The sequence below is a fragment of the Chrysemys picta genome, chromosome 15, assembly GCF_011386835.1.
Source record: "Chrysemys picta bellii isolate R12L10 chromosome 15, ASM1138683v2, whole genome shotgun sequence".
In the NCBI taxonomy this organism is placed as follows: Eukaryota; Metazoa; Chordata; order Testudines; family Emydidae; genus Chrysemys; species Chrysemys picta.
This window is the reverse complement of record NC_088805.1, coordinates 25,129,923-25,153,731: the sequence shown is the minus strand read 5'-3', so window position 1 is coordinate 25,153,731 and position 23,809 is coordinate 25,129,923. Positions and strand designations below refer to the sequence as shown.

Genomic DNA, 23,809 nt, shown 5'->3' with positions numbered 1-23,809 from the left:
TATTTGTACTTTGAAAGACCACTGTGAAACTAGAGTTCCTATTTTTAAAACAATTCCTTACCTCTTAGCGGCTAGGTACTTGGTAATGAGCATGCTAAAATTCAGGTTATTTATAGGAGAAACTAGAATAAAACCAACTTCCTTCCTGGGAACTGGTTGGAAGTTTTTAGATGAGGGTGACCAGATGTCCCGATTTTTGGGTCTTTTTCTTATACAGGCTCCTCTTACCCCCCACCCCCTGTCCCGATTTTTCACATTTGCTGTCTGGTCACCCTATTTTAGATAGTAATTTCTGAGCACACAATGGTGCTTAAAATAATGCAGCAGCACCTCTACCCCTATGCTCCCATCCACAGGACATTTTGCAAAAGAAAAAAAAAGCATAAGGTGGCCCCATTGCCTGGTTTGTCAATCACCTGCCCCTCCCACACACACACCGTATGCAGAGACTGGGTGAGCATGGTATTTCTCAGAACTTTGGCACAATAGAGATGGTGACAGACTGTCCCTAGGCAGTGTTGGTTTGTTTTTTAAGGGCTCGTGGTGGCTTTATACATCCCAGAATGACAGACCTCAAACAAACAGAGGAAATTCAGCTGGTTGCAGGAGGGCGGCTGCTTTCTGAGGGCAGGGTGAATGAACATCACAGCAAATTTTGCAAGTACCATTTACGATGGGGCGAGAAGAGTGTAAGGAATGCAGGGCTTGCACAGCCATCTCACTGCATCCGTTTTGGAGAGTTAATATTCCCCATCTCCGATACACAACTCACGTAGCACAGGACCAATGCCAAGCTGGGCATATGGTTCAAGCTACTGGAGCCCTGTAAGCAGATGGGTTAGCGGCCATTATTTCTACTCCCATAGCACCTATGAAACCGTCTGTGTAAAGACAGTCAGGCTTAGTCTACATTGAAAATGTTTTACTGCTATCACTATGGGGTGTGATTGGTGTATGTGCATATATATATATATATATATATCTACTTGCACCAACATAGCTATGCTGGAAAAAGCCTTCATGCAGACAGTTATACCACTCACTATAAGGGATTTTATAACAGTATAGCTTATTTTGCTTCAGCAAATGCTACATTAGCCTAATGTAGGGGAGGGATAGTTCAGGGGTTTGAGCATTGGCCTGCTAAACCCAGGGTTATGAGCTCAATCCTTGAGGGGGCCACTTAGATATCTAGGGCAAAACTCAGTACTTGGTCCTGCTAGTGAAGGCAGGGGGCTGGACTTGATGACCTTTCAAGCTCCCTGCCAGCTTTCTGAGATAGGTATATCTCCATATATTATAAGAATTTTTATAGACACACATAACTGCATCAACATGGGGGGAGGGGTTTGCCAATTTTGCTATGCTACCGCAGTAAAAAAAATTTTTTTTTTTTTAAGTATAGACAAGGTGTAGGAGCAGAAAGGGACCCATATGCACAGACGGGAGAGAGTTATTTTAAATGATCAGGTTGCTTTGGGGTAGCAAAGGCATTACAGTGATATGGTTATGCATTGATATTAAAGTGCTTTCAATGCAATGGCTGAGCTAACTTCACTGTTTAAACATCATCTCAATGCCCTGCACCCCATCCCCTCTCTGCATTACCTTTATAGCCCTGGATGGGGAAGGACCCACACATCAGGCAGCCAGTATTTTGCCTTTCCCTGGGAGCAGCAAGGATTTTGAGTCTGGCCCCACCCACCTACAGCTGATGCCCACCCAAAGAAGAGGGTAGATTGCCACTACGGCTGCTGCACCTCGAATTGCTCTGATCCCATCCCAGGGCTACAGACAATTTTTACCAGGGGAAGGGTTGGGCTAGAATTAAAAATATTAGCTGTTGAATGTCACTTTAATGAGGAGTTTTGTACCGTGACTAAAGTTGTCCACTTTTAATAAAGCTTCTGTTCCCAACTCACTGTTTCCTTTGTTAAAGCAACTCCTTCAATTTGGAGAGCCCCAGCTGGAGTCCACCCCCCACCACCCTGGGTGAGGGTCACCACTCTCACAGAGGGGACCTGGCCTAGATCCTGTTAGTGCACAAGACTGGAGCTAATGAACGGTAATTCCTAGACCTTGTTCAATTAATGATCAGGCCCTAGCCCTAGAGTTCCAATGGAGGAGCAGTGCTGGCAGCGAGGTGCAGCTGTCCCACCTGTGCCACCCAACACCCGCATGCCCCAGGGCCCCAGCTTTGTTATTGCATCAGACTTCAGAATGCTGCTGGGGGCCATGTCCAGAGCCTGCCTGCCACTCGTGCATGGCCCCACTGCTGCCAACCTCGAGAGATTAAAACATCTGAGTCGGAGCCTCCTGCACCCTGCCCAAAGATTTTGTTTAGCGAGGACACAGTCGTTCTTGTTCTGTCTTTTGACCTCCCCCACACCCAGTCTGAGCCCCACGTGTGCAGGTCACACCAAGCATTGCTCAATCTCCCGTTTGCCAGGTAATGGGATGTTTGTTCCTGCTGCCCAGCAATTAATTCTGGCCCCATGAGCACCCATCACCCTCCCCTCCTCCATTTCTAGGGCTCTCCATCCCCTTCTCCCAGGCCTGGGGAGGCTCCAACATGGTCCCCTCTCTCAGGCTAGGGAGCAGCTCCAGGGGCTCTTCTCCTGCCCAGCTCTGGGGCTGCAGAGACAAGGCAGGAGCAAAGCACCTGGCCTGTCCCCATGGCTCACAGGTGAGGAGAGGCCTGGGACCACTGTGAGCTGCCTCTCCCTTCCTGAGGGTGCAGTGGGAAGGGAAGGGAAGGGACTCAGAGATGCAAGAAGCTCTACCCTGAGCATCAGCCATAGACTGGCTCCAGCCCCTGCCAAAGTCATGGGCCTTGGGAAAGTGGTGCGAGTTGGCATGACTGAGGGTAGAGGGAGCTAGGAGAGGCAGGATACTCGGAAAAGCTTTTGCCCTAGGGTACAGGCCCTCACCCCTGGAAGAGTTAGATTCTCCTCTCTTCCCCTGCTCCGGGGGCCTGTTGGACTTTTAGGGAAGGACACGATCCCACCCTGACTTGCAGAGTGGTTCGGAGGCAGGGGACTGCTCACCCCTGCTTTGACATGGGCACTCACCTTAGCCTTCAACAAGCTGCTAGGGAAGGAGGACACTTGGTGTAGGATTGGGCCATCCACAGAGGGAAGTGTATTAAACCTGCGCCCTGCCATCAGCCCCTCCCAGCTGCACTGGTGGGACTTTAGCTGCATCTACATAGGCAAATATGGGGGTAGGGTTTTTCCATTTCCTCCCTCCCCTACTAGAAGCAGCCAGGGAGGCCCTAGGGCAGGGGTGGGAGGTGGAAATAGGCCCCTCAACAGAAGGTTAGGGCAAAGTTAGATGCGGTCTTTGATGTTGGAACCTGTGCACAGATGTCACATCCTAACCCCAGGTCACATCCAAAAGTGACAGCTATGTGTGACATTAACCACACTATTTATACACCTCAAGAAAGAGTCCTGCTTTGAGTTGGGAACATTTTATTTTGCTCTTAAGCAGTTGGACCTGGGTGATTACACTCTAAAACCTTTCAGTTCCTCAGCGTACAATTTGGCCTGAAGACAGAGGAAAGTTATCACAACAGTTTTAGATGTATTCTTGAAAGAAGTTTCATTTTTTCCTAAGTGCTAAGGACGGGAAGAGTCTGTTCAAAACTAGTAAGACATACATCACAGTGCAAAGTGCAGGCCTTTCTTGGGCATTTGCTACTTTAGAAATGTTCCATCTTTCTCCACGCAGATTCAGTAACTTTCCCTGCTACTAGCATTTAAGTGTTAGTGGTTGTATTAAAGTAGCATTTTTCCCCATAGAAAGGAGAGAGTGATCAGCACCAGCACCTCACACCCTTCAGTAGTGCAGACAGTTAAAAGATCTATAAAACCCTCAAGTCAACCTAGAATCCAAATGATGGTTATTGGATAGTGAAAGTTTTCCAGTTGTCTAATGTCCCATTTGGTAATTGCCATCAGATTATAAAAAGCTGGGTCTTAACTAATGACTCACATACATGTGTTTGGCAGATTTCAGAATCCATTTTATGGACACAGTCTTGACCCCTACTAGAGCTACTTGTATTCAGGCATTGCTAGCTCATGTTCCTGTTGGTTGTGCCTTGTATTCCACTTAGCCTCAGCGCCCAAGAGGGTGGGTGTTTTAGACAAGGCCACAGATCATTTGACTACTAGGATTTAACTGATTAACACATGGATACTTGTCGGTATCCAGCTAGCACCTGGGTTCCCTTCTCCTCCACCCCAAAACACAGCAGCAAGATGCAGGAGGGACTTTGGGAACAACCTTCCATTAAGGGAATGAAGCAGCCAGAGAGGATTCACTTAAAAGTTCCACTATTTGATACAGTGCATCAAATGGCACCTAAAGCCACCTTAAAGGATAGAAGCACCACAAGTGACAGATGGAACACAGCCATGGATGGGCTCAGGATTCCGAGCAGAGGCCAACAACTATGCTTTGGCCAGGGCTTCTGCGGGTGCCCCGAATGCTTTAATAGTCTCAGCCTTCAAGCTTTACTGTCCTTGTATTACAGGCAAGGGGAGTTTTCCTAATCCAACGTACTGCCTGCTACGCCAGGGAGGCTTCTGGCCCAGCCATCACTGGTATTAAAGCTTTAGCTACAGAAAGATGGTGGTGGGGGGGGGGTAGGAGAGAAGAGTAATAGCCCCATAGAGCACCAAAAAGGGAAGCTACCATACACTTGCTCCACTAGGGAAGTCCAGCTATAGCTTGACAGAATGCAGAGTTGGCTGGAGATCGGAGGTGGGGGTGTGTGTGACCTCTATGAGAGATTTGCCAAGAGTCTAAGATCTAAGCTAGTGTCTCGATACATGTCCCTCAATATACCATACCTGCTGGGCACGCCCAGCACTAGCACAAGAGCCGTAAGACCAGCGCAAAGTTTAAGCCACAGGAGTGGTTTTCCTACCATTCGGGTGTATTTCAGCTGTTGCTGGTCTGCAGCATCTAAGGCGCCCTCAGAGCCACCCACTAAGAATTATGGAATTGCCTGACGTGGCAAAGGCTTTACAGGGTGGAAAGCTACAGGGAACACGTTACCTACAGAATGACTATTTTCACTCTGCTGTTACAAAACAGGCCCCAGATCTTCTTGGCTGGAGTGTGACCTGCCTCTCATTCTATCAGCTAATTTTCAGTTCCCATCCTTAAGTGTCACTGCAGAATAGCTCTTACCCATGGTGACATTTTACAGTGTCATGCTTAAAGACATTTCTCATTATTCTGTTAGTCTGATGTCATGTGTGGAACAATGCAATGCACCTGGTTGGCTCTGTGTAGGTAGAAGAGCTCTGCTTAATTTGAAATCCAGGGAAAAACTAAAGACTTGTAAAGAGTAAGTGGTCACCATACAAGTTAAAAGAAGTCAGTGGCTTCTGCATGAGTGCACCACAAAAGTACAGGCAGGATAGCCAGGGAGCTAAACAATATTGCTTTGGCAAAAAATCAAATGAGAGCCACTGCCCTGTGTCTAAACAATGGCACTTGGGAACCAACTAGCCAGATAAACCAAGATGCTCATTTTGGAAAAACCCACTACACTTTAAAGTAGTGATGAATGAGCCTTCAGTCTAGAGCAGCACCCCTCCAAAACTGCAATCACAACCTTGAATCTTACACCCGTACATGGCTGCCTAGCCTAATACTGGTCTATTAAAAAAGTTGGCAGCATATGTCTCTTAAGATGTGTGGCATGTGAGAACAGATTTCCACTCACTCAGTGAACTTGAGCAAGTGAACCCATCCCCCCCCAGATCGGCGTGAACGTCAGCCAGTGTAGATCTATTTAGTAAACACCTCTCCATAAGCCTTGAGCAGCCCAAGTTGTTAAATACAGACATTTTCCTATATTAAACCAGTCATTTCTACACCACATGTAAGCCTTGTTTGCTTTACAGGATTAGCTATTAAAGTGCCTATTTCTTTTAGGATTCTCATCTTCTAGGTGGAAAGACATTATGTGGGTAGAGGAAAGGACTCTGCAGGGGATTAGCCAGCAGGTATTCTTCATCCCTGCCAGGCTGGAAGTAGCAGGTGAGAGGTCTCAGCCCATGCCAGCCCCAGGCCAACAAATGTTGAATATTTTGTATTTCAAAAGCTAGGACTGAACTGGTTTTATCCTCATCTCATGTCTTGGTGCAGGAAGCCTGAGCTGTGGCAATACAGTTCAATAGCCTCGGAGAGTATTTTGTGCCTCGCTCAAGATTGTTCAGAATCAGTTATTTTACCCAACTCTGCATCTCCTTTCTAGGATTCTGCCAATGGACCCAGAGTGAGTCTGATCCCTAAGCACAGTCACGGGTACCAGTGGGAATCACCCTCCTGTAAGACTGGCACTTCAGGCTTCAGCAGCATCGTTCTGGTTTGTTTTACTAGCGTCTTGAAGGAGTGGTGTTGTTTCTGAAGACCAAGATGGTTCAGTCTGTGGGTCTGGCTGTTGTGGGCTCTTCTCTCGGGCGTTTCTCTGAATGAATAAAAACAAGGACAGGTGACTCAGGGTGCAGCTAGACACCAGCACTGGCATCACACAACCCAGTGACTAAAGATTTACATAGGATACCTGACAGTATGTTCAGCACTGGAATTTATCATGTAAAAACTCCAGACTAATCTGCAGTTTAGTGACACCCACAAAGGGGGAGCCAGCTGCTCCCCCACAACATGTCCCATTCAGAGACCAGAAACTGGGTGTTTATTAACCCACAGCTACTGTCCTCCCAAGGGCAGCAATAAACACTGGGATGAAGTAAATGCTTAAGAGCACCAACACATGGTCCATTTGCTCACAGAACTTTCGACACAGGTTTCAAAACAAAGCCAGGATGAAACAAATCTGGAGAACTACAGGTTTCAAGAGGGGTGTAAAATTGGCATTTACAACAGTAGCATCTCAATGAGACAGTAAATACATCAGGCATTCTAGATTAATACATTACCCCAGCAACCTATAGCACTTGGTCCATTCCTGGGCTGTTCCATCCTGCCAATGAAAGTTTACTGCAAAAGCCTTTTGCATAGACAAACAAGCTGTATGGCAACTTAACCCCAAAAGCTTTCCAAAGTAAGCATCATGCATGAGCACAGAGTGACCTGGTGACTCATTCTTTAGGAAGTGGTTGACTTACTTTTCTGTAATAAATGAAGAGCAATCCTAATGTATGTAAGCAGTATGAGATAGTCAAACTAATACTGGGCCACATCTTGTCAGAGTATTCTTTAAGTCTAAAGATCAGAAGCAATACAACCCTCTATTCTGCCTAATGAGAGAAGTATTCTCAGCTCCATGTGGGGGCTCCATATTTGGACAGAGCTCCCACCGGGACCTCATGGAATCCCAGGAGAGGCCCCTCCTGGGAGATTTTTACCCCAAGGGAGGTTAAGCAATCTCAGGCTGCTCCACCTGGAAAGTACTTAAGTGTGTGTGTTAGACTCCCTTTTAGGAAGGGCTCTTTTCTGGATTACAGGGCCTTTAACTGGAGTATGTCTCTCGAGCCACAAAGCGAGCACACATTTAAAAGGTTGAACAGTTCAACACCTTGATATAGAAGCTAAAAATATTTAGCATGTGCCAAGAAAGTTTTAATCAATCCATTCCTAATTCACCGCCTTTAAAAGTGTTGCTTAGTCTCGACTGGTGTTGACTGTATCTGTTATAACACTTAAGACTGAAGAGTAACAAGTTTTGGTCTCCAAATTCATTTTCAGATTTGGCCGAAGTGAGGCAGATCCACAGGTGTCACCCAGGCTCTTGTAGGTCATTGCTGATTTTACCCCCCCTCTATGCCCCAGCAAGCAAACGTTCTTACAGATGATAGGACCTCACCTCCATGCCAACTGTCACATACATCTAGCCAATATTGCACCCACCTCCAGAACTGCAGCTAGTGCTTCCCAGGAATCCACCAAGAAGGGGGTTTTGAAAGAAGAGTTACCTGCACCTTCTCTTCCCAACACCTAATGAAGTGCGATCTAAACGCATGCAATAGTCCCATTTCCTAGTTTAACCCAAAGCAAGCTTATTGCCACAGAGCATGAATAAAGTTTACCAAGAGGGCGTGTAGTGTACATGTGAACATTGAGCACTTTAGTTTGATAGATTTAAGCAACATTTCAGCAGATTTATCAAGTTAGCATTGTTTAGAGAAGAGTTTTACCTTTACTGGGTACCCACCTACAGGCTGGCTTCCTGCAGCACCGTCCCCTTAACTGATGTCAACGGTTTTTCGGACAAGGCCTGGTCGGCCTCTTTAGTCTTTTTATTGCTACTCCAAAATAAAAAGCATTTTTCCTAGAAAATAATCAGGCTAGTTTATGTTGTATTTTAAAAGACATTTGGAAGATGTTTCCACTTGAAAAAGGGTGGCTGTATTTAAGTTGTAATCATGGTTTACTTAGTTACTAAATTCTAGTTCTTTACACGGAGTTTAAATTAGAGCTACAACTTTATTAATCTTCTTAAAATAAGAACAATCTGTACCAAGCCATCTTTAAAATGGTCTGTTCACATTTCAGACTCGAGAGACTTCTAATGAAACATAAGAGGGTTTGTTCAGTGGATCGGGATTGTTGCACACAGTCACTGCATGCAAACTTTGCTGTGGTTGTTTTTAAAGCTTTTGGTTGGATTGGTGGGACAGACAGACACCATTTTAAATTGGCTCAAGTTATAATTCAGAATCTAACTTTGCATTTAAGAGACTATTTAACATTTTCCAGTATCTCATTGAGGTTGAGTAAGCAACAGTGCTCCCTCTAGAAAGCTGCTCTGGGAAATGAAGTACATTTTATATGCAGTTGCAAGAATTTAAGGAGATTTCATAATGGATCACAGATGGATTTAGAGCCTTTGCCTTAACCACAGGCACTCAGTCAAGAGCATTCTGGCTCTTCAGAGGGAGGACTGTGGTTGATTAAGCAATCTATTAAGAGCTGATTATTAACACTTCACTAGAACAATCAAGAATGTACCTTAAATGCAGCTTTTATTTTGACCTGTGTTGCAGTTTGTATTATGCATCTATTGATCACTATGTAGTTACATAACCCTAAATGCTCAACATGATTCCCTTACAAATTTATAGGGCCACTTCCAGGTTCTCTGCTGTGATTTTTGTTCACTCATTTTTCAGTGGGTAAGAAGAAAGTTTCTTGAAGTCACATTTGGTTGTGTAGCACCAATACAGGCTCAGTTGTGGCTTTGCTGGCAACACTAGTTGCTCACCAATGGATAATTGCAACTGCCTTGTGCCTAGGATTCTCTTTTGCAGATCAGTATTCACAGTTTGCTACCAGAGGCCTCCATTCATGCAAGTGGCCAATTGGAGTTCGTTGACCCTATACTGAATCCCCATTGGTAGAGTGCTCCCTGTATAGGATACCCATGTTTTAGGGTCTGTTGTGGTGTTTGTGTTAAAACCAACTCCTGTAGAGTGGCCACTGGAAGGAGCTGTGAGACAGTGTCTGACAGCAATACACTGGTTGCAATTGCTCTGCATAAACACCCCCACAGGAAGTTTTGGGCTGGGCTTCCCTACAGAGTTAACTAGGTTCCTTGCTCTGCGCTCAAAGCCCCGCCTGCACCTAAGGGTGCAAGAGCTGGATAGAGCAGGGGTGTAAAGTCTCAGACCAGCATAAATGTGGAGTAGCTTCTGGTTTCCTTAGATTCCAAGGCTAGGGGGGGACCATTGATCTAGTCTAACTGCCTGTATCACACAGGCCATAGAACTTCCCCATAATATTTCCTTTCAAACTACAGCCTTTTTAAAAAAAAACAAAAAACCACACCCTTGATTTAAAGGATGCCAGGAATTGAGAACGCACCCACAACTCTTGTTACATTTTCCTATGGTTAATTATCCTCCTTGTTAAAGTACGATCAAAGTCAATTGTGTGGTTCCCACTTTATGCCAAGGAATAGCAGCACTTTTGCTTTTCACATGATGGCGCTCACTACTAACAGGTCAGTCACTTGTACAATAGTTTTGATCATCATTTATGCCAGCTAATTTACTAATCTAAATCACTTCAGAGAACCATCAAGTGAATCAAACACTATTGAATCAGTTTCACTATACAGTAAATGGTTTAGCTTTAAGATTACAGACCTGGTATTCCTTTGGAATTGTTCATCCACGCTCACTTTGCAACAAAGGGATTTGGAAATAATATGCCCAAGTCAATTATGCTGCCGTGTGGCTTAGTTTAAATCCAATTATTTACCACTTGGAAAACCCTGGCAACTAGTTAACTGCTGATATTCAAACCCATTTTAAGGTAAGTGGGATAAGGAACAGCCTGCCATGTCTTTAGTGTAGGCAGAAGTCAGGATTGTTTCAAGGATTTAAGGACTGGAGGGTAAAGTAGGATCTGCTTGGGCATCTGTTGCAGATATCACAATTGCAGGCAAGTTGAGCAATTTAAAGCCAGAATCAAATGAGCTAGTTGGGAGGAGTATGTACACACACACGTGACTTGCTAGTCAATAACCAGGAGGCTGTTTTAAAGCAAACAGACTATTTGGAGTCTTTCCAGGTGCACATTTTGGGGCCAAAGTTCAAAGATGTCATCATCAAGGGTTGTTTTAAAGCATTAACTTTTGGCATCTTCATGCGTTATCCTCATGTTACACAGCAATCCTCAAGATTACTCCAGCACAGTAAGGGAGTGGGATCACCCCATACTGTCTCTAAGTCCCAAGGCCACTCATGTTGAAGTATCCTATATGCTGCACTCTGAGTAAACAGCAGATTCTCAATACCACTTGATGATCCTCCTCAAGAGAAAGGGCCCCAGGAAGTTTTCCCATCTTAAGTGTACCTGGGAGGAACTACTGCATATGTACACTGGTTTACAGACTTGTTAGGAACTTGGGAGCTGGCTTGAGTCACTAAGGCCTGGTCTACACTACAGTTAGATTGACAGAAGCTGCCTTGCATCGACCTAACTACATCCATGTCTACACTTCAGCCTTGTCCCACCCACGTAAGTGCCTTACTACACCAGCATAACTACTCCACCTGCACGAGAGGCTAATTTTGGTGTAGTTAGGGCGATACAGTGTCTGTGTAAACACTGTTACTTACATGGGTTGGCCCCTGCTCCCAGGAGGGAATGGAGAGGTGGGGAGGGCAGCTTATCAGGAACTGGTGGGCTCTCAGCTCCCCACACTGCCCCTCTGAGGTTGGTGGAAGTGCTCCTGGTGAGAATGCAGACCACCAAGCCAAGGAAGGTAGAGCGGACATGCACCACTGTAGTAATTACTGGGGTGGCTGTAAGTCGACCTAACAAAATTCAGTGTCGAAATATCCTAAAGTTGCTAAATGCACAGAATCCATTGCTGGAGTCTGAAGTCTAGAATCTGAACTACTGTCATATTGCTGCCTTTGGTACTGGGGGGGCAGGAGGGGAATAGGAATCAGGGTTCCAGGAAAGAGGGAGAAAGCAGCTCATCCTCTTCTTTCCTGCTTGCTGCATTGAACATAGTGAGCTCCTGGCCCTATTCCAGTCTATTTTACCCACTGCAAAAGGATCCCAGCCACTACAGAAAGTGGTTGCAGTCCAGACTTCTAGGAGGTTTAGCAAACCCCACTGCTAAGGCACCTAGTGATCTGAAATAGAGATGTCACTCAGTGACAAGCAGCAGCTAGGCAAGGGAATATCTTTTACTGGACCAACTTCTGTTATGAACAGAAACAGACAAGCTTTTGAGCTCGAGGTCATCTAAAGCAGCGCTCTGTGAGCTTGAAAGCTGGTCTGTCTCTCTTGGCAACAGAAGTTGGTCCAATAAAAGATATTACCTCACCCACCTTGTCTGGCTAATATCCTGGGACCAACTGCCACAACACTGTATAATAAGCCAGACTTCTGGAGAGTAAGCTTGGGGTTTAGCTCGTGAAAGGAAATGTTCATATACTTTGAGCCATTCAAGCAATAACTAACAAGCATCAGTGGCTACTTCAACACTTGCTCTGGTCAGACCAAAAAAAGAAGGGAGAGTGACCTTCCCACACCTATCACATGGCGGAAATGGCTTGTAGGAATGTTGATGAGGAATTTGGAGGCAGGGCTGGAAGATACAAGACAAAGAAGCCTCATTGATCTTAGTGTCAGCTAAAAAGGCCCACTCATTTGTTGAAGTCTTTCAGGTGTTCAGAGTTAGAAGTGAGCAGAGGTGAGCAATGCCCCCTAGTGCCTACTTCGCAGCAGGGAGTATGGCCATCAAGTATGACATCTCAAGACATCTGCAATCTTACATTAGATTAACTAGCACTACAATTGAAAAAAAAAATCAGAAATTTCTGGATTAGGTTGAAAGTTGGCATCAGTTGATTAAGCCATGAGTTTTGCCATTTGCTTGTTCCTACCTGTCTCTTTACCTCCAGTACAATGGCAGCAACAATCAAAGCGACACCCAGACCGATGCAGATATATTGCACATACTCCAGCACAGATGGGATCAGTACCAGGTTGGTGTAGAACTGCTTTAAGACTGAACCTTCAATGGCCCCGCTCTGCCCAGAAGAGAGTAGTTTTCAGTGGTAGTTTTGCAGATCATAGTTCACAGCACAGCAATTCTGTATTAGTGGTGTCCCTGCTTCCTCTAAGGCATGGCTTGGAAAACTTATTTTGGCATAGAGCAATTCAGTGATGTGTAAGAAGTTAACAGACCACAAGGAAATAAATGCTAGTCTTTAAAACAGAAGCTGCATTGAAGTTTGTACTACCAATAGTAGGTTTAAGACTTCCCGTAGGCATTTTAACTTGTAATAAATGCCTAGGTAGCCGGGGCTAAAATGTTTGGGCTAGCGACATTAAGTTTTATTCATTTCATTAAGTGAATAATACCCAGCATGCCCTTCCAGCTTGTACAGCTGGTAGGAGTTTGCCCACCTGTGTTAACTTGGGAGACCTAGACCGAGAAGTTAAGCGAGAATATCACTGATGCTTTCTAAACACACAAGTGATCAGAAGAGGTTACGCACTCAAATTGCAAGATTAAGTGTGCAGACAAGTGTTTCTAATCCATTTATGCAAAGTTCCAATTAAGAACAGTGCAGCTTAGACCTTTACTCCAGTTGCAGTTTCTCCAGTAAAGACATGTAACGCTGCCCTTCTAGTCCCTTCCCACACTGCTCTCATTACAAACCATCTACTTCTTCCAACTGCCCCTGCATTTCCTCCTTTTCAGTACAGATTTTGCATGGTTAACATTACTTTTCCAACCAAGGGGAGTCAATCCAACTCACCTCTGCAAACCAAAGTATAGGCAAGACAACCGGCTTGATCTGTCCTGTTTGACTAAACAGAAAGAAAGGTTCACACTTATATTTATAATCAGTCAATCGACACATACCAGCGTTATGCTCCAATGGTTTCTAAGGAGCTGGTCAGTTTTTACCAGACATTTCAAAATTTGATAGGCCTGAAGACAATGGAAAAAAGTTGATTTCCCCCCCCTCCCATTTCAGTGAATTCTTTCTATGCAATATTAGGTCTGATTAAACTGCTCAGATGCAAAACTTTAAAGTTGTTAGTTTTTAGGGGAAGAACTTGAATTTTAGTTGATGTTTAATAAGTACAGTCAGCATTTCCCAGATATTACCGTAGTATCTGAAATACCATGGTTCTTCCCTTAGACTTCCAAAAGGGATCACTTTGGAAGCATTGAGTTTAATGGGAACCTCTGTGCTTAATCCAAGAGTTGTTATAATGCATTCTGGCAACCTATGTGGTACTGGAAGTGTAGGTCATAGGTGTTGCTGCCTCAGCTAATTGTTAGAGGCTGGAATAAACCTGGTCTAGAGAGCGCAAGTTTACCTCCTCCTCCAAGAGCAAGTAACCTACTGCTCCAAGAGCTATTGCACCAGATTTCAAGAAGAGCTCAGCACCCAGTTTGGAAGTCTGGCCACTTGTTTTGATACTTGAGTGGCAGGAGCGTGCTTTTGGAAGGCCGACTGCAATTGTGAGCACACAACATTTCAGAACTCTGACCCAGGGAGTCTACTTTGTATTTCATTTGCAACAGGGCCATCAGAACACGGATGCTATTGCATGACTAGGCACTGCTCCATTCCAAGCTCTTAAAGCTGCAGTCTGGTGTTAGGCTATGTCTACACTAGAAATGCTTTGCCAATATATCTCCTAATGTGGATGCAACTGTAAAAGCAAAACTGCACTTTGCACCAGTATAGAAGCCACCCCCACTCCAAGTGAAACAAGCTACACCGGTAAGAGCAGTTTTGCCAGTATCACCGTGTCTGCACTTGGGTGTTCTGATGGCATAGCTGTGTCAGGGGTGTGAACACCACAGCCATGTTGTCAGGACTCTAGTGTAGACATAGCCATGAACTGGTACAGAGGTTTCGTCCACACAAATAGCTAAAGCAAGATAAAGAAGAAAGCCAACTGAAGAGGCATATACCTGCATATGGTGCGTTACATGGGGAAAGCCACATGGGGCTTGTCTGTTCATGAGCTCAGCTGAGTAGAAATGTCTCAGAGAAGGCACTGGGCTTTGAGGTATTTTTATGACAATATCTTGACAAGTTTAGGTTTGACAACTGACGTGAAATTGAGGAATGGGATTAGACAGTGAATAGATTGTACTACATAGAGCTGGTTTTGGATCCAGAAGAATTATAACAAAGAAGCTATTCAAACAGCATTACATTTGTGAAGCACGTAAGCCACATGTCTCTTGGACATCCCCAAAGCAAGCTACTTACCTTATGCCAGAGACCTTCTTTATATACAGACTCAGTTGCAGCTTGATGGAGCAGTTCATTGGAATTCCCGTGACCTGCATTAAAACAGGAAACCAAGCACATCTCAGCAATACTGCCTGGTGTTCATGTAGAAGAAAGCTCTTTTTTAAAAAAAAAAAAAAACACCCAAACCACTAACAGAATTGCAACACGTGAAAGCGCCTAGCACATGCAAAACAGGTGAGGGAAGGAGAACAGAAAGCGGGTAAACGGCTCTGAGGAAGACCTTGCCTTAGGAGGCAAACTGTATCATTGCTTTTCACTTTAAGCCTGGGCTATGGGGAGTGCTTAAGCAGAGACAAGGTGGTGTGGCAGTTGAGTCAGGATTCAGAAAACAGAACAGAACAGTTTTCTAGGAAGATCATAACCTCTTCTGGGAAATCTGATGAGTTAGCAGAAGAACTCTGCTTTCAGAAGGTACTTGAAAGGGTTCTCCAAGGTGGGCGACCAAACCATTCCTCAAATCACAAGACAAGATTAAAAGCCAAAGCTGGCACAGAAGAACTGCTACTACTGATACAGAGTAGTGCTAACAGAGAAACACTGTAGCAGACCAATATTGTCAAGTCAGCACACAGCAAGGCCAAATAACTGACTTACACTCTAAAAAACAACAAGTCCTTGTGGCACCTTAGAGACTAAAATTTGGGCGTAAGCTTTTGTGGGCTAAAACCCACTTCATCAGATGCACTCAAAGGCCTAAAGGCAAGTTGGCACTATTAAGAAATTGGGTGTTTGTATCCTAGTCTAATTTATGAAAAGATAGTTTTAGTGCAATGTCAGCTTGCTTTGACGTTTAAGAGCATGAGTTGTCTGCAGGGCAATATCCTAAGTGTCAAGGTGGTAAGATGCACAAAAAGCCCTGTCACTGGGGAATTTGGCAAGCGAACGACCACCCACACAAGGTTTCATTCTTTGATTCAAGCCACTTACTAATCATTTAGTCACATTACTTCCACAGTGGTGCCAACATCCATGAGGATGACTGACAGGTGTTTAGATACAAACTGTTGGACTATCAAAACATCTGCCAAAATGATGTTACTATGGAGAGTTAAAGCTAACAAGATTAAGGCTTTAGTAGGATTGCAACATCACTACAGCATCCTGTCTATGGGTAGCATAATACTCATACACCTATTTAATATCTTCCCCACCCTCACTAGCCTTTCCCACGCCTCTGCTACTAACCTTCAATAGCTTTGTAGTGCGAAGCAACAGAACATTATGAATTGTGCAACTGAGGTTTTATCTCCATGGCTCGTGTTTATTACGGCTATTTTAATTAAGCCTTATTGCCATGGACTTTATTTTATGGTCTACACAGATCAGCAAGTAATGGGGGAAAATTAATCTTTTCCTTTTAAAGAGCCAAAGTACACTTCTCTGCCCAAATAGTGTAAAAGCCATGGACTGATGGCGCACAGCCGTAGTCGCAAGAAACTGCTTAGCTCTAGACCAGGGGTCAGCAACCTTTCAGCAGTGGTGCGCCAAACCTTCATTTATTCACTATTTTAAGGTGTTGTGTGCCAGCAATATATTTTAATGTTTTTAGAATGTCTTCCTATAAAACTAAAATATAGAACTAAACTATTGTATGTAAAGTAAATAAGGTTTTTAAAAGGTTTAAGAATCTTCATTTAAAATTAAATTAAAATGCAGAGCCCTTCCCCCCCAGACTGGTGGCCAGGACCTGGGCAGCATGAGTACCACTGAAAATCAACTCACGTGTGCCATAGGTTACCTACCCCTGCTCTAGAAGAGCTTACCCCTCCTTATCCCTGAAGATTGACAAGACACTTGCATGAGAGCTATTGTTTTGGTTAACCAGAGGAGTTTATTTTAAGCCTGTGCATTTGTCTAAAGGCAGGCTTAAAACAGCTCTACAAGTGATACCTAGAAGTCAGAACACAGCCCCTTAATGGGGTCAAGATTGCTTCATTGCCCTGCAACCCAACCTCTGGTAAGAGCACCACTGCACGTTGTAAGTCCTATAGCTGCTGGTCAGGAGGCGATCCTCAAATTGCATTCTCTAGAGTTTTAAAAAAGCCTTTAGAGAGCATGCCTTGGTGCTTGTTTCCTGGAGAAGCCCTATAAAATATGGGATCCAGGACAGCAACTGGACTTGAGGATTGACCTGGTAGCCTACCAAGCTGGAGGTAGGTATTATACATTGGAAGTGGAAGAGAAACAGGTGAGAAATAGAACAAAGTCACAAGAGGAGCCAGCAAAAGCTAGTAACCAGAGGGGAACAGAATAAGGAAGATTCCCCCAGAAGGTTCAGTTAAGTTTTAGAACAAAGTTTAAGTTTTAGGATCGGCTCATCCAAAAGTGTGTTGAAAGGGGGTCCAATAGCAGTAAGAAGTGCAGGATGCAGCAAAGTATTTATTCCTCCACGTTTGTAGTGACAACAGCCTGTCAGGAGGGCACCTACAGTTATAGCTGTTGCAGTCACTAGGAAGTGTGCCCTGTTTGTACATTTGAGTATGCCACTGGGCTACTTCTCACAGCATCAAAATGGCTTTGCTCTGTAACTTCATGGACAGTATTCCTGTTTGCACCACAGAGCAGAGTCTTACTGCCTGATACTAAGGAAGACCACGACATTTCACCCACTACAATAGGTGGGCAGTCAACTCCAGGTAAGTATTTCTCCAGGATTAGCTGGTGCTCGTCAGACCTGTATGTTGTCTTGACAGACTGTGCAAGAGAACAGCTAAGTTCTGACTAGCTACAGCCTAGTGCAGGTTCTTGGTGAGGTTTGATGTGCAGTGAGGAAGGGGGGAGAAAAGGGTTTGAACCTCATTTATTCTCCCTTAGCACATATTAGACTTTTATTCACTAATTTTGAAAAGCCCCTTAATGGACTGAGAAGTCATTCCCAGCAGGGCAATTAGACCAGAGCCATCAACACATTTATGCTGGTGATGTGTCTATCTGGCACGCTGTACTTTGCAATTCTCTGACAGTAGATCAGTGAGTTTGGTTTTACAGCCATTTTATCTAAACACATCTCAGCAATAACCATTTAAAATCCTTGTACTATGGAATCTGCTCTTGTGCCAGTTTTAGTGCCAGAGTGTGAGTAAGTTGACAGGCAGCTAATGTGTGGCGCTGTCTAAAGCCTACACTGAAAACATTCCCAGACACCTCTTTGTGCAGAGCTTAGACAGAAAAACCATCTAGAGTCATTCTCTCAAGAAAGCCTGCATGCGACTTGAAGCCAGCTCACCGGATGAACGTCAAGGAAGAGCCCATGCTGCTCCTTATTGGGATGTAATCCATCGACAGCTTCCACCAAGACAGGGTCAGCATCGTAGAAGTGTGGGTGGGATATGAACACTGGTGCATCTGAACAGAGTTAGGTCACCTTAGAGGGCTTGCATGAACATGCTTATTTAGAGGAGTTAGCCGGCTAAGAAAACGCAGACAAGATCTTTTGGGTTGGAAGCTGGATCCTGGGGTGTCTGCATCCCTCCCCTGGCCCCCAGCAGCCCACCACCCCATGCTCCAGACTTGGGTAGAAAAATTAGTCCTAAGCCTGCTTTGGCAGAGGAGTGTGAAGGAGATTTCCATACCTTCCCTGGCAGTTTATTCCATTGCTTAGTGAAGCTTAAAATTTCTTAATCCTTAACCTACTTTTTCCCCTGCAGCTTAATCCAATCACTTCTCACAGTCCATGTCGATTTAATGACACTGTCATCAGGCATCTATGCATTTGGAGATTGTGAAACCTCTGGCTTCACAAAACTGGACAATTACCTTTCTGGGGCCTGCTGTTCTCCAGAGAAACAGCTGAAAGGTGATTTGGCTTCAGCTTAGCTCTTTGTGTGCCCCCAACTGATGCATTTCTCTCTTCAATTGTGCTTAACTATTTCCCCTCCACATCAGGTTAGAGATGTACAGCTTGAACACAGGACAAAAACCTTGCATGAAAATGTATCTGTCCTTATTGCTAATCCCCTGGAAATGCTCAGGATACAATGAAGGGGCTTTTGTACAGCCTATAGACCCATGCCATCTCTGTACACAGCACAAGCCAAGAGTAAAAGGCTTGGTTCTAGAGGGCAACAGTCACCGAGTTCTCGTTAGGATCTGGATATTTGCAATTTTTAAAACCGATTGCATGGGCAACAAGTGCTGCCAGAGGTGGCATGCCAAAAGGTAATCTATATAGCCCATCAAAAGTTGTGCAATCTCAAATTAAGACCTGTTGCCTATTTTTCTTGGGCCATCACTGCCTTACGCAAGGCAACACAGCCTAGAATGATCTTTTAAAAAAGCCACACGCAATAGAATTAGAACTGTGCCCATTTTGTAAGTTAGAGGTGTAGCATAACTGCTTGGAGCAAAAACAAGTATCCCAAGTATTTTGTCACCTATTTTCATTGAGCTTTACAGAGACATTTGTAGTAATTCTAGAAAAAGCAACAAAGAGTCCTGTGGCACCTGATAGACTAACAGATGTATTGGAGCATAAGCTTTTTGCATGTGTCTGAGGAAGTGAGTATTCACCCACGAAAGCTTATGCTCCAATGCATCTGTTAGTTTATCAGGTGCCACAGGACTCTTGCTTTTTACAGGTCTAGACTAACAGCTATCCCTCTGATATTAGTAATTCTAGAGTGACTGACAATATCCTAAAACTAGTTCTTGATTTTCCTTTGTTTGTTTTAAAGCTTCAGGCCCTCCTCCCCACCTCCTTGCACCTTACTTTACTTACACAGGTGAACAGCATGGGTGAAAGTGCTACACAATCGGAATTCCCCAGGCATGCTGCCATTGGTAACTAGTTGTATTGCTTAAGCAGTAGGAAGACCATAAAGAGATTTGCCTCAAGGGAGTGATGGGAAAACTACTGCTTATGGCTTGAGATTAGCCTAGCCAACACAAGAGTAGCTAGGGTGCATTCTCTGCAATGAAAGGGAATGGACTGCATTGCATAATAGCTCTGTCTCCAACTGCTATTGGAGAGAGACTGACATACAACTCACTCATTCTACAGGTGCTGACATTCTGGATTCCAGATTCCCTGCAGGGGCAGAAGCCTTCGTTTGGGGGATAATCTGTTCCGTTAGCAAATAAAGTCTTCGGAGCCACAAAGCGATAGGTCGGCACCCCTTTAAATACTCCAGACTGCTCATACACTAGCTTCATGGATCTAGAGAAATTACAGTGAAATATTAGAGGGAAGGAGAAAGCTTTTCTTACAGATAACTAAGGGATGCAGATGAGCTGCTTTGTGGGGTCAGCGGACTATTCGATGGGCCATATCTGCTCTCCCTTGTTTAGTCTCAAGTTTAAGAGAAGGCTGTCAGGAGAAAGTTCACCCCTATTACATCTGGGGCATCTCTCTCAGGGGTCCTGAGCAGTGGCACAAACAGTCTATGGGGCACTCTGGTAAGAGGGGAATCAGGAAAGAACATGTTGCTGCACTCAAGCAGGACCGCCCAGAGGATTCCAGGGGCCTGGGGTCTTTGGCAGTGGGGGGGCCCCTTGCCACCGAAGACCTGGCACTTTGGCTGCAGGTCCCGGGGTGGAAGAACCCCCCGCTGCAGGTCTTTGGGGCACTTTGGCAGTAAGTCCCGGAGCGGAGGGACCCCTGCCGCTGGAGACCCAGAGCAGAAGCAGCTCCGGGCGCCCAGTCCCTGCAAGAGTTTTCCGGAGGGATGGGGGGGTTGTGAAGAAACCAGAGGAAGTGAAGGACCCTGCTCCAGGGGCCCTGAAAAATTCTTGTGGGGGCCCCTGTGGGGCCCAGGGCAAATTGCCCCACTTGCCCCGCCCTGCACTCAAGGAAAGTGAACAGGGATGCAGAGAAGATTCCACGCCCCCTTCCTCATGTAGTTTCACCCATGTGACTCTAGGAGTCAGAGTCCGTCCAGTGGGAGAGCTCTTCCCTTGTCTAGTTCTGGGATAGCTGTACTCAGAGCATGTTACTGACCCCTTGATTGGAGACTAAGTACTTAACCCTGCATTCTCCCTTCCAGGAAGCCAAGTTTTTTCTCCTACAGGAAGGGCAGGTGATCCCGATAGACAGCAGCCTGCAAGGTTCACATAAATACCATGCCAGGCACTGGGGAAACATTCTGTATAGGCATAGTGTTAATTTCAGTTTGTAAGAGCATGAGAACAAGGCAAGGGGACTGAATTGGAAGTGACCAATGTCATTTCCTCACTGGGACCCACAACACCATGACCTGACTGGAGCACGTTGGACTCCACAGGCTTCCATATGCAGAGCGAGCTATTTATTTGGAGGTGAGTGGTGACTGCTGCATGGCATGGAGTGCCAAGAGAAACAGACGGTTACTTTGGCCTGCAGGTTATTGCTCATCCTTGGAAGGGGATCTTTTGGCTTTGTTAGAGAAAGCTAAGGCCAACCGATTATCCTTGCTCGATTCTCACAACCCACATCTCGGGACTCTTAACTACTAGGGTGCCCAAACCTGGGTCCTTAGCACTAAGTTATCTTGGTATTACGGAATACCTTCGGCACACAGATGTTAAGTTTCTATTTTAAGACACCCTTTGGCTTAGTGAACTAGTTTGCATGATAACTGGGAAAAGTTAAAAACCAAACGTTTTCTATTCTGTTTGCTGTCATAGCAAGAACTTACTGTTTTGCATTGCAACTGCTACCGAGTAATGCAATTAGTGTTGTCAGTGTTGCAGACTGAATCAGTTTTGAAATAAATGAACTTCTCTGCCCCAGCGATGCAGACAATGCATGTTAAACACTTTATACAAATATCAGGACTCTTTCCTGTTCACTCTACTGCCAGGAAAATAACCTCCTGGCTTTTCAGCCCCTATAGAATCTGTGGAAATGCATCACTGCTTCCAACTGGGCCATTCCAAGTACTGTTAACAATAAAGGTCACCACTTTAATACCAAAAGGGACATGCTGCAGATCCTTTAAATTCAGGAAACAGCCCAAAGGCAGCAATTGGAGTAATTAAGCTGGTTAGAAAGTGAAGAGTACTTTTAGCTTCCCTGAAGTTACTTCTGCAATTGACTTTCCTAGAATTCATAGAAGCTGAAACCAGATGGCACCACAGCAAACGTGGTCTGACCTTCTGTCTAACAGGCTGTAGGACTTCCCTGTATTCATTCTAGCTTGAAATAGAGCAGAGAGGAAAAACACCCAGTCCTGATTTTTAAGGAAGTTTCCAGTGATAGAGAAACCACAGCCACCCTTGTGAAGATGTTGTAATGGTTGCTTACCCTGTTAGAAGTTCGCACCTTATTCCTAGTCTGAGTTTATCTAGCTTCAACTTCCAGCAATTGGATCTGCTATACCTTTGTCTGCTAGGTTGTTTGAGTCTTTGAACACAGCTGTTCTAGAACATTTGATAGTGTGGTCTACAGGCTAAAGCAGAGATTGGACTAAGGAAGCCTTGATTCTATTCCTCTGCCTTGCATGATTTCCAGCCTCCATTTTCCCCTTTTGGGGATGCTAATATCTGCTCACCTTTGAGTTTGCACTGGTCTACTGCCTTTTCATCATTTTTTGAGAGCAGCAGATCTTTTGATAGTAAGATGTGCCCAATCAGACAAACAACTGTACTCTGAATATCTGAGATCACTTCAGAACTCTACCTTGAACACTGGGTGGTAGTTGAAGTTTAGTTCTACAAATCAGTGTTATTTTAGAGGACAGGTGAGTTATAATGAAGATAGCTATTTAACTAAGCAAGACCACACGTCTTCCAGCAACACTGCATTCTGAAGCTGAAGACTTTGCACTTCCAGTCACGGTTAGACATGCAGATACAGCATACACGACAAAATTTAAACTAATCTTACCGACAGGCATCAGGACTATAAAACTCTAGAGAAGAGGAAGGGGTCATGAAAGGAGGCCACATCTCTCCAGAAGTCCCATTGATCATGTTACACTCATTGGAGTGCCAGTAATTCACCTGCAAGAAAAGTTGCAAGAGGAATTTAAAAGCCAGACTGACAGCTATGTTAGCCAAACAATTTCCTCTATATTTTAGCCTTGAGTGGTTTGCTTGTTCCTCATCCTCCACTTCAAAATAACGAGTCTTCCAGCAGTTCTACTTGGTAAGCAGCAAAGCAAGAGTTCAAAGAAGTCTAGAAAGCTCAAACTAGACCTTTCAAAAGAGTGTCAGGTAAACCTTGTCTCCCATCCAACAAGAGGAATCCAGTCCCTCACTATTTAAGATGGACAATTCATGCAGTGGTGCCTCCTGAGATGTCATTTCTTGCCAGAATAAGCAAGAGGTGGTAGGACCTCTCTAGAGCTCCACAGGTGCTTGGAAGGTTTTTTTTAAATAAAGGGAATGAAAAAAGGGAAGTAACGTTAAGAGGGTCTTCAAGTTTCCCCATGCATGAGTGCCATCTTTATGTTTCAAAGTCCCATTTCCCTCCAAACGGACTTTGATGCCCTCATATTTGAGGAGAGGGCAAATAAATACCAGTGCTTCATGACAAAATAGATTTAGGGAATCAGAGGCTAGCATTGCTGACTTCTTATCTGGGAACAGCAGGCTTTGAATTGCAGCTACAAAAAACCACACCCCACTTTGTAGGGCTGCTAAAATTGGCCATTAGACAGGCAGTAGTATGATCCAGAGGCCGCTGGAGAGTTTTTCCACTTGAAGTTGCATCACTACCAAGTCAGTCTTACTAAAATATCCAGAGTTTGAAAAAAAGCCTGAGAACTTGTTAGTCATTGTCTTGATTGTCAGTGTGTTATTCACAGGAAGCCAATATTTATTTAGCTTGCCTTCTCCAAGCACTAACCTTCCAGCTAGGTTACAAGTCTTAAATCTTAGAAGGGGGTCATGGTGCAATGTTTGAGACCCCCTGATCTGACAAAAATAATCAAGAAACAACCCCAGAAGGGGGACTGGAAGCCTGAGCACCGCTGCCCTTGGGGGGTGGGGAGGAGAGGGCAAAGCAAAATCCCACTGGCCCTGGTGGGGGGGGGGAGGGGGAGAAAAGGGGAGAGAACAAAGCCAAAGTCCAAGGACTTCAGCCCCAGGCAGGTAGC

The 23,809-nt window shown here is 44.7% G+C and overlaps 1 protein-coding gene across 3 annotated transcripts in view; it reads right to left on the bottom strand.

Moving 5' to 3' along the window:
* Positions 1-3,456: 3,456 nt before the first annotated feature.
* SCARB1 (scavenger receptor class B member 1) overlaps positions 3,457-23,809 on the bottom strand; it is a 43,432-nt gene continuing 23,079 nt past the window's right edge. For 2 of the 3 annotated variants that reach the window (XM_005299576.4, XM_008163486.4), the window contains exons 6-12: positions 22,597-22,712; positions 19,784-19,950; positions 18,022-18,140; positions 14,751-14,824; positions 13,272-13,323; positions 12,390-12,536; positions 3,457-6,490 (exon numbers count right to left, since the gene is read on the bottom strand). In XM_005299576.4, coding sequence (XP_005299633.1) covers positions 6,365-6,490; positions 12,390-12,536; positions 13,272-13,323; positions 14,751-14,824; positions 18,022-18,140; positions 19,784-19,950; positions 22,597-22,712 — 801 coding nt within the window. In that variant the 3' untranslated portion in view covers positions 3,457-6,364. Of the gene's footprint in view, positions 6,491-8,197; positions 8,315-12,389; positions 12,537-13,271; positions 13,324-14,750; positions 14,825-18,021; positions 18,141-19,783; positions 19,951-22,596; positions 22,713-23,809 lie in introns of all 3 variants that reach the window. The other variant, XM_024101442.3, reaches the window with a different exon arrangement.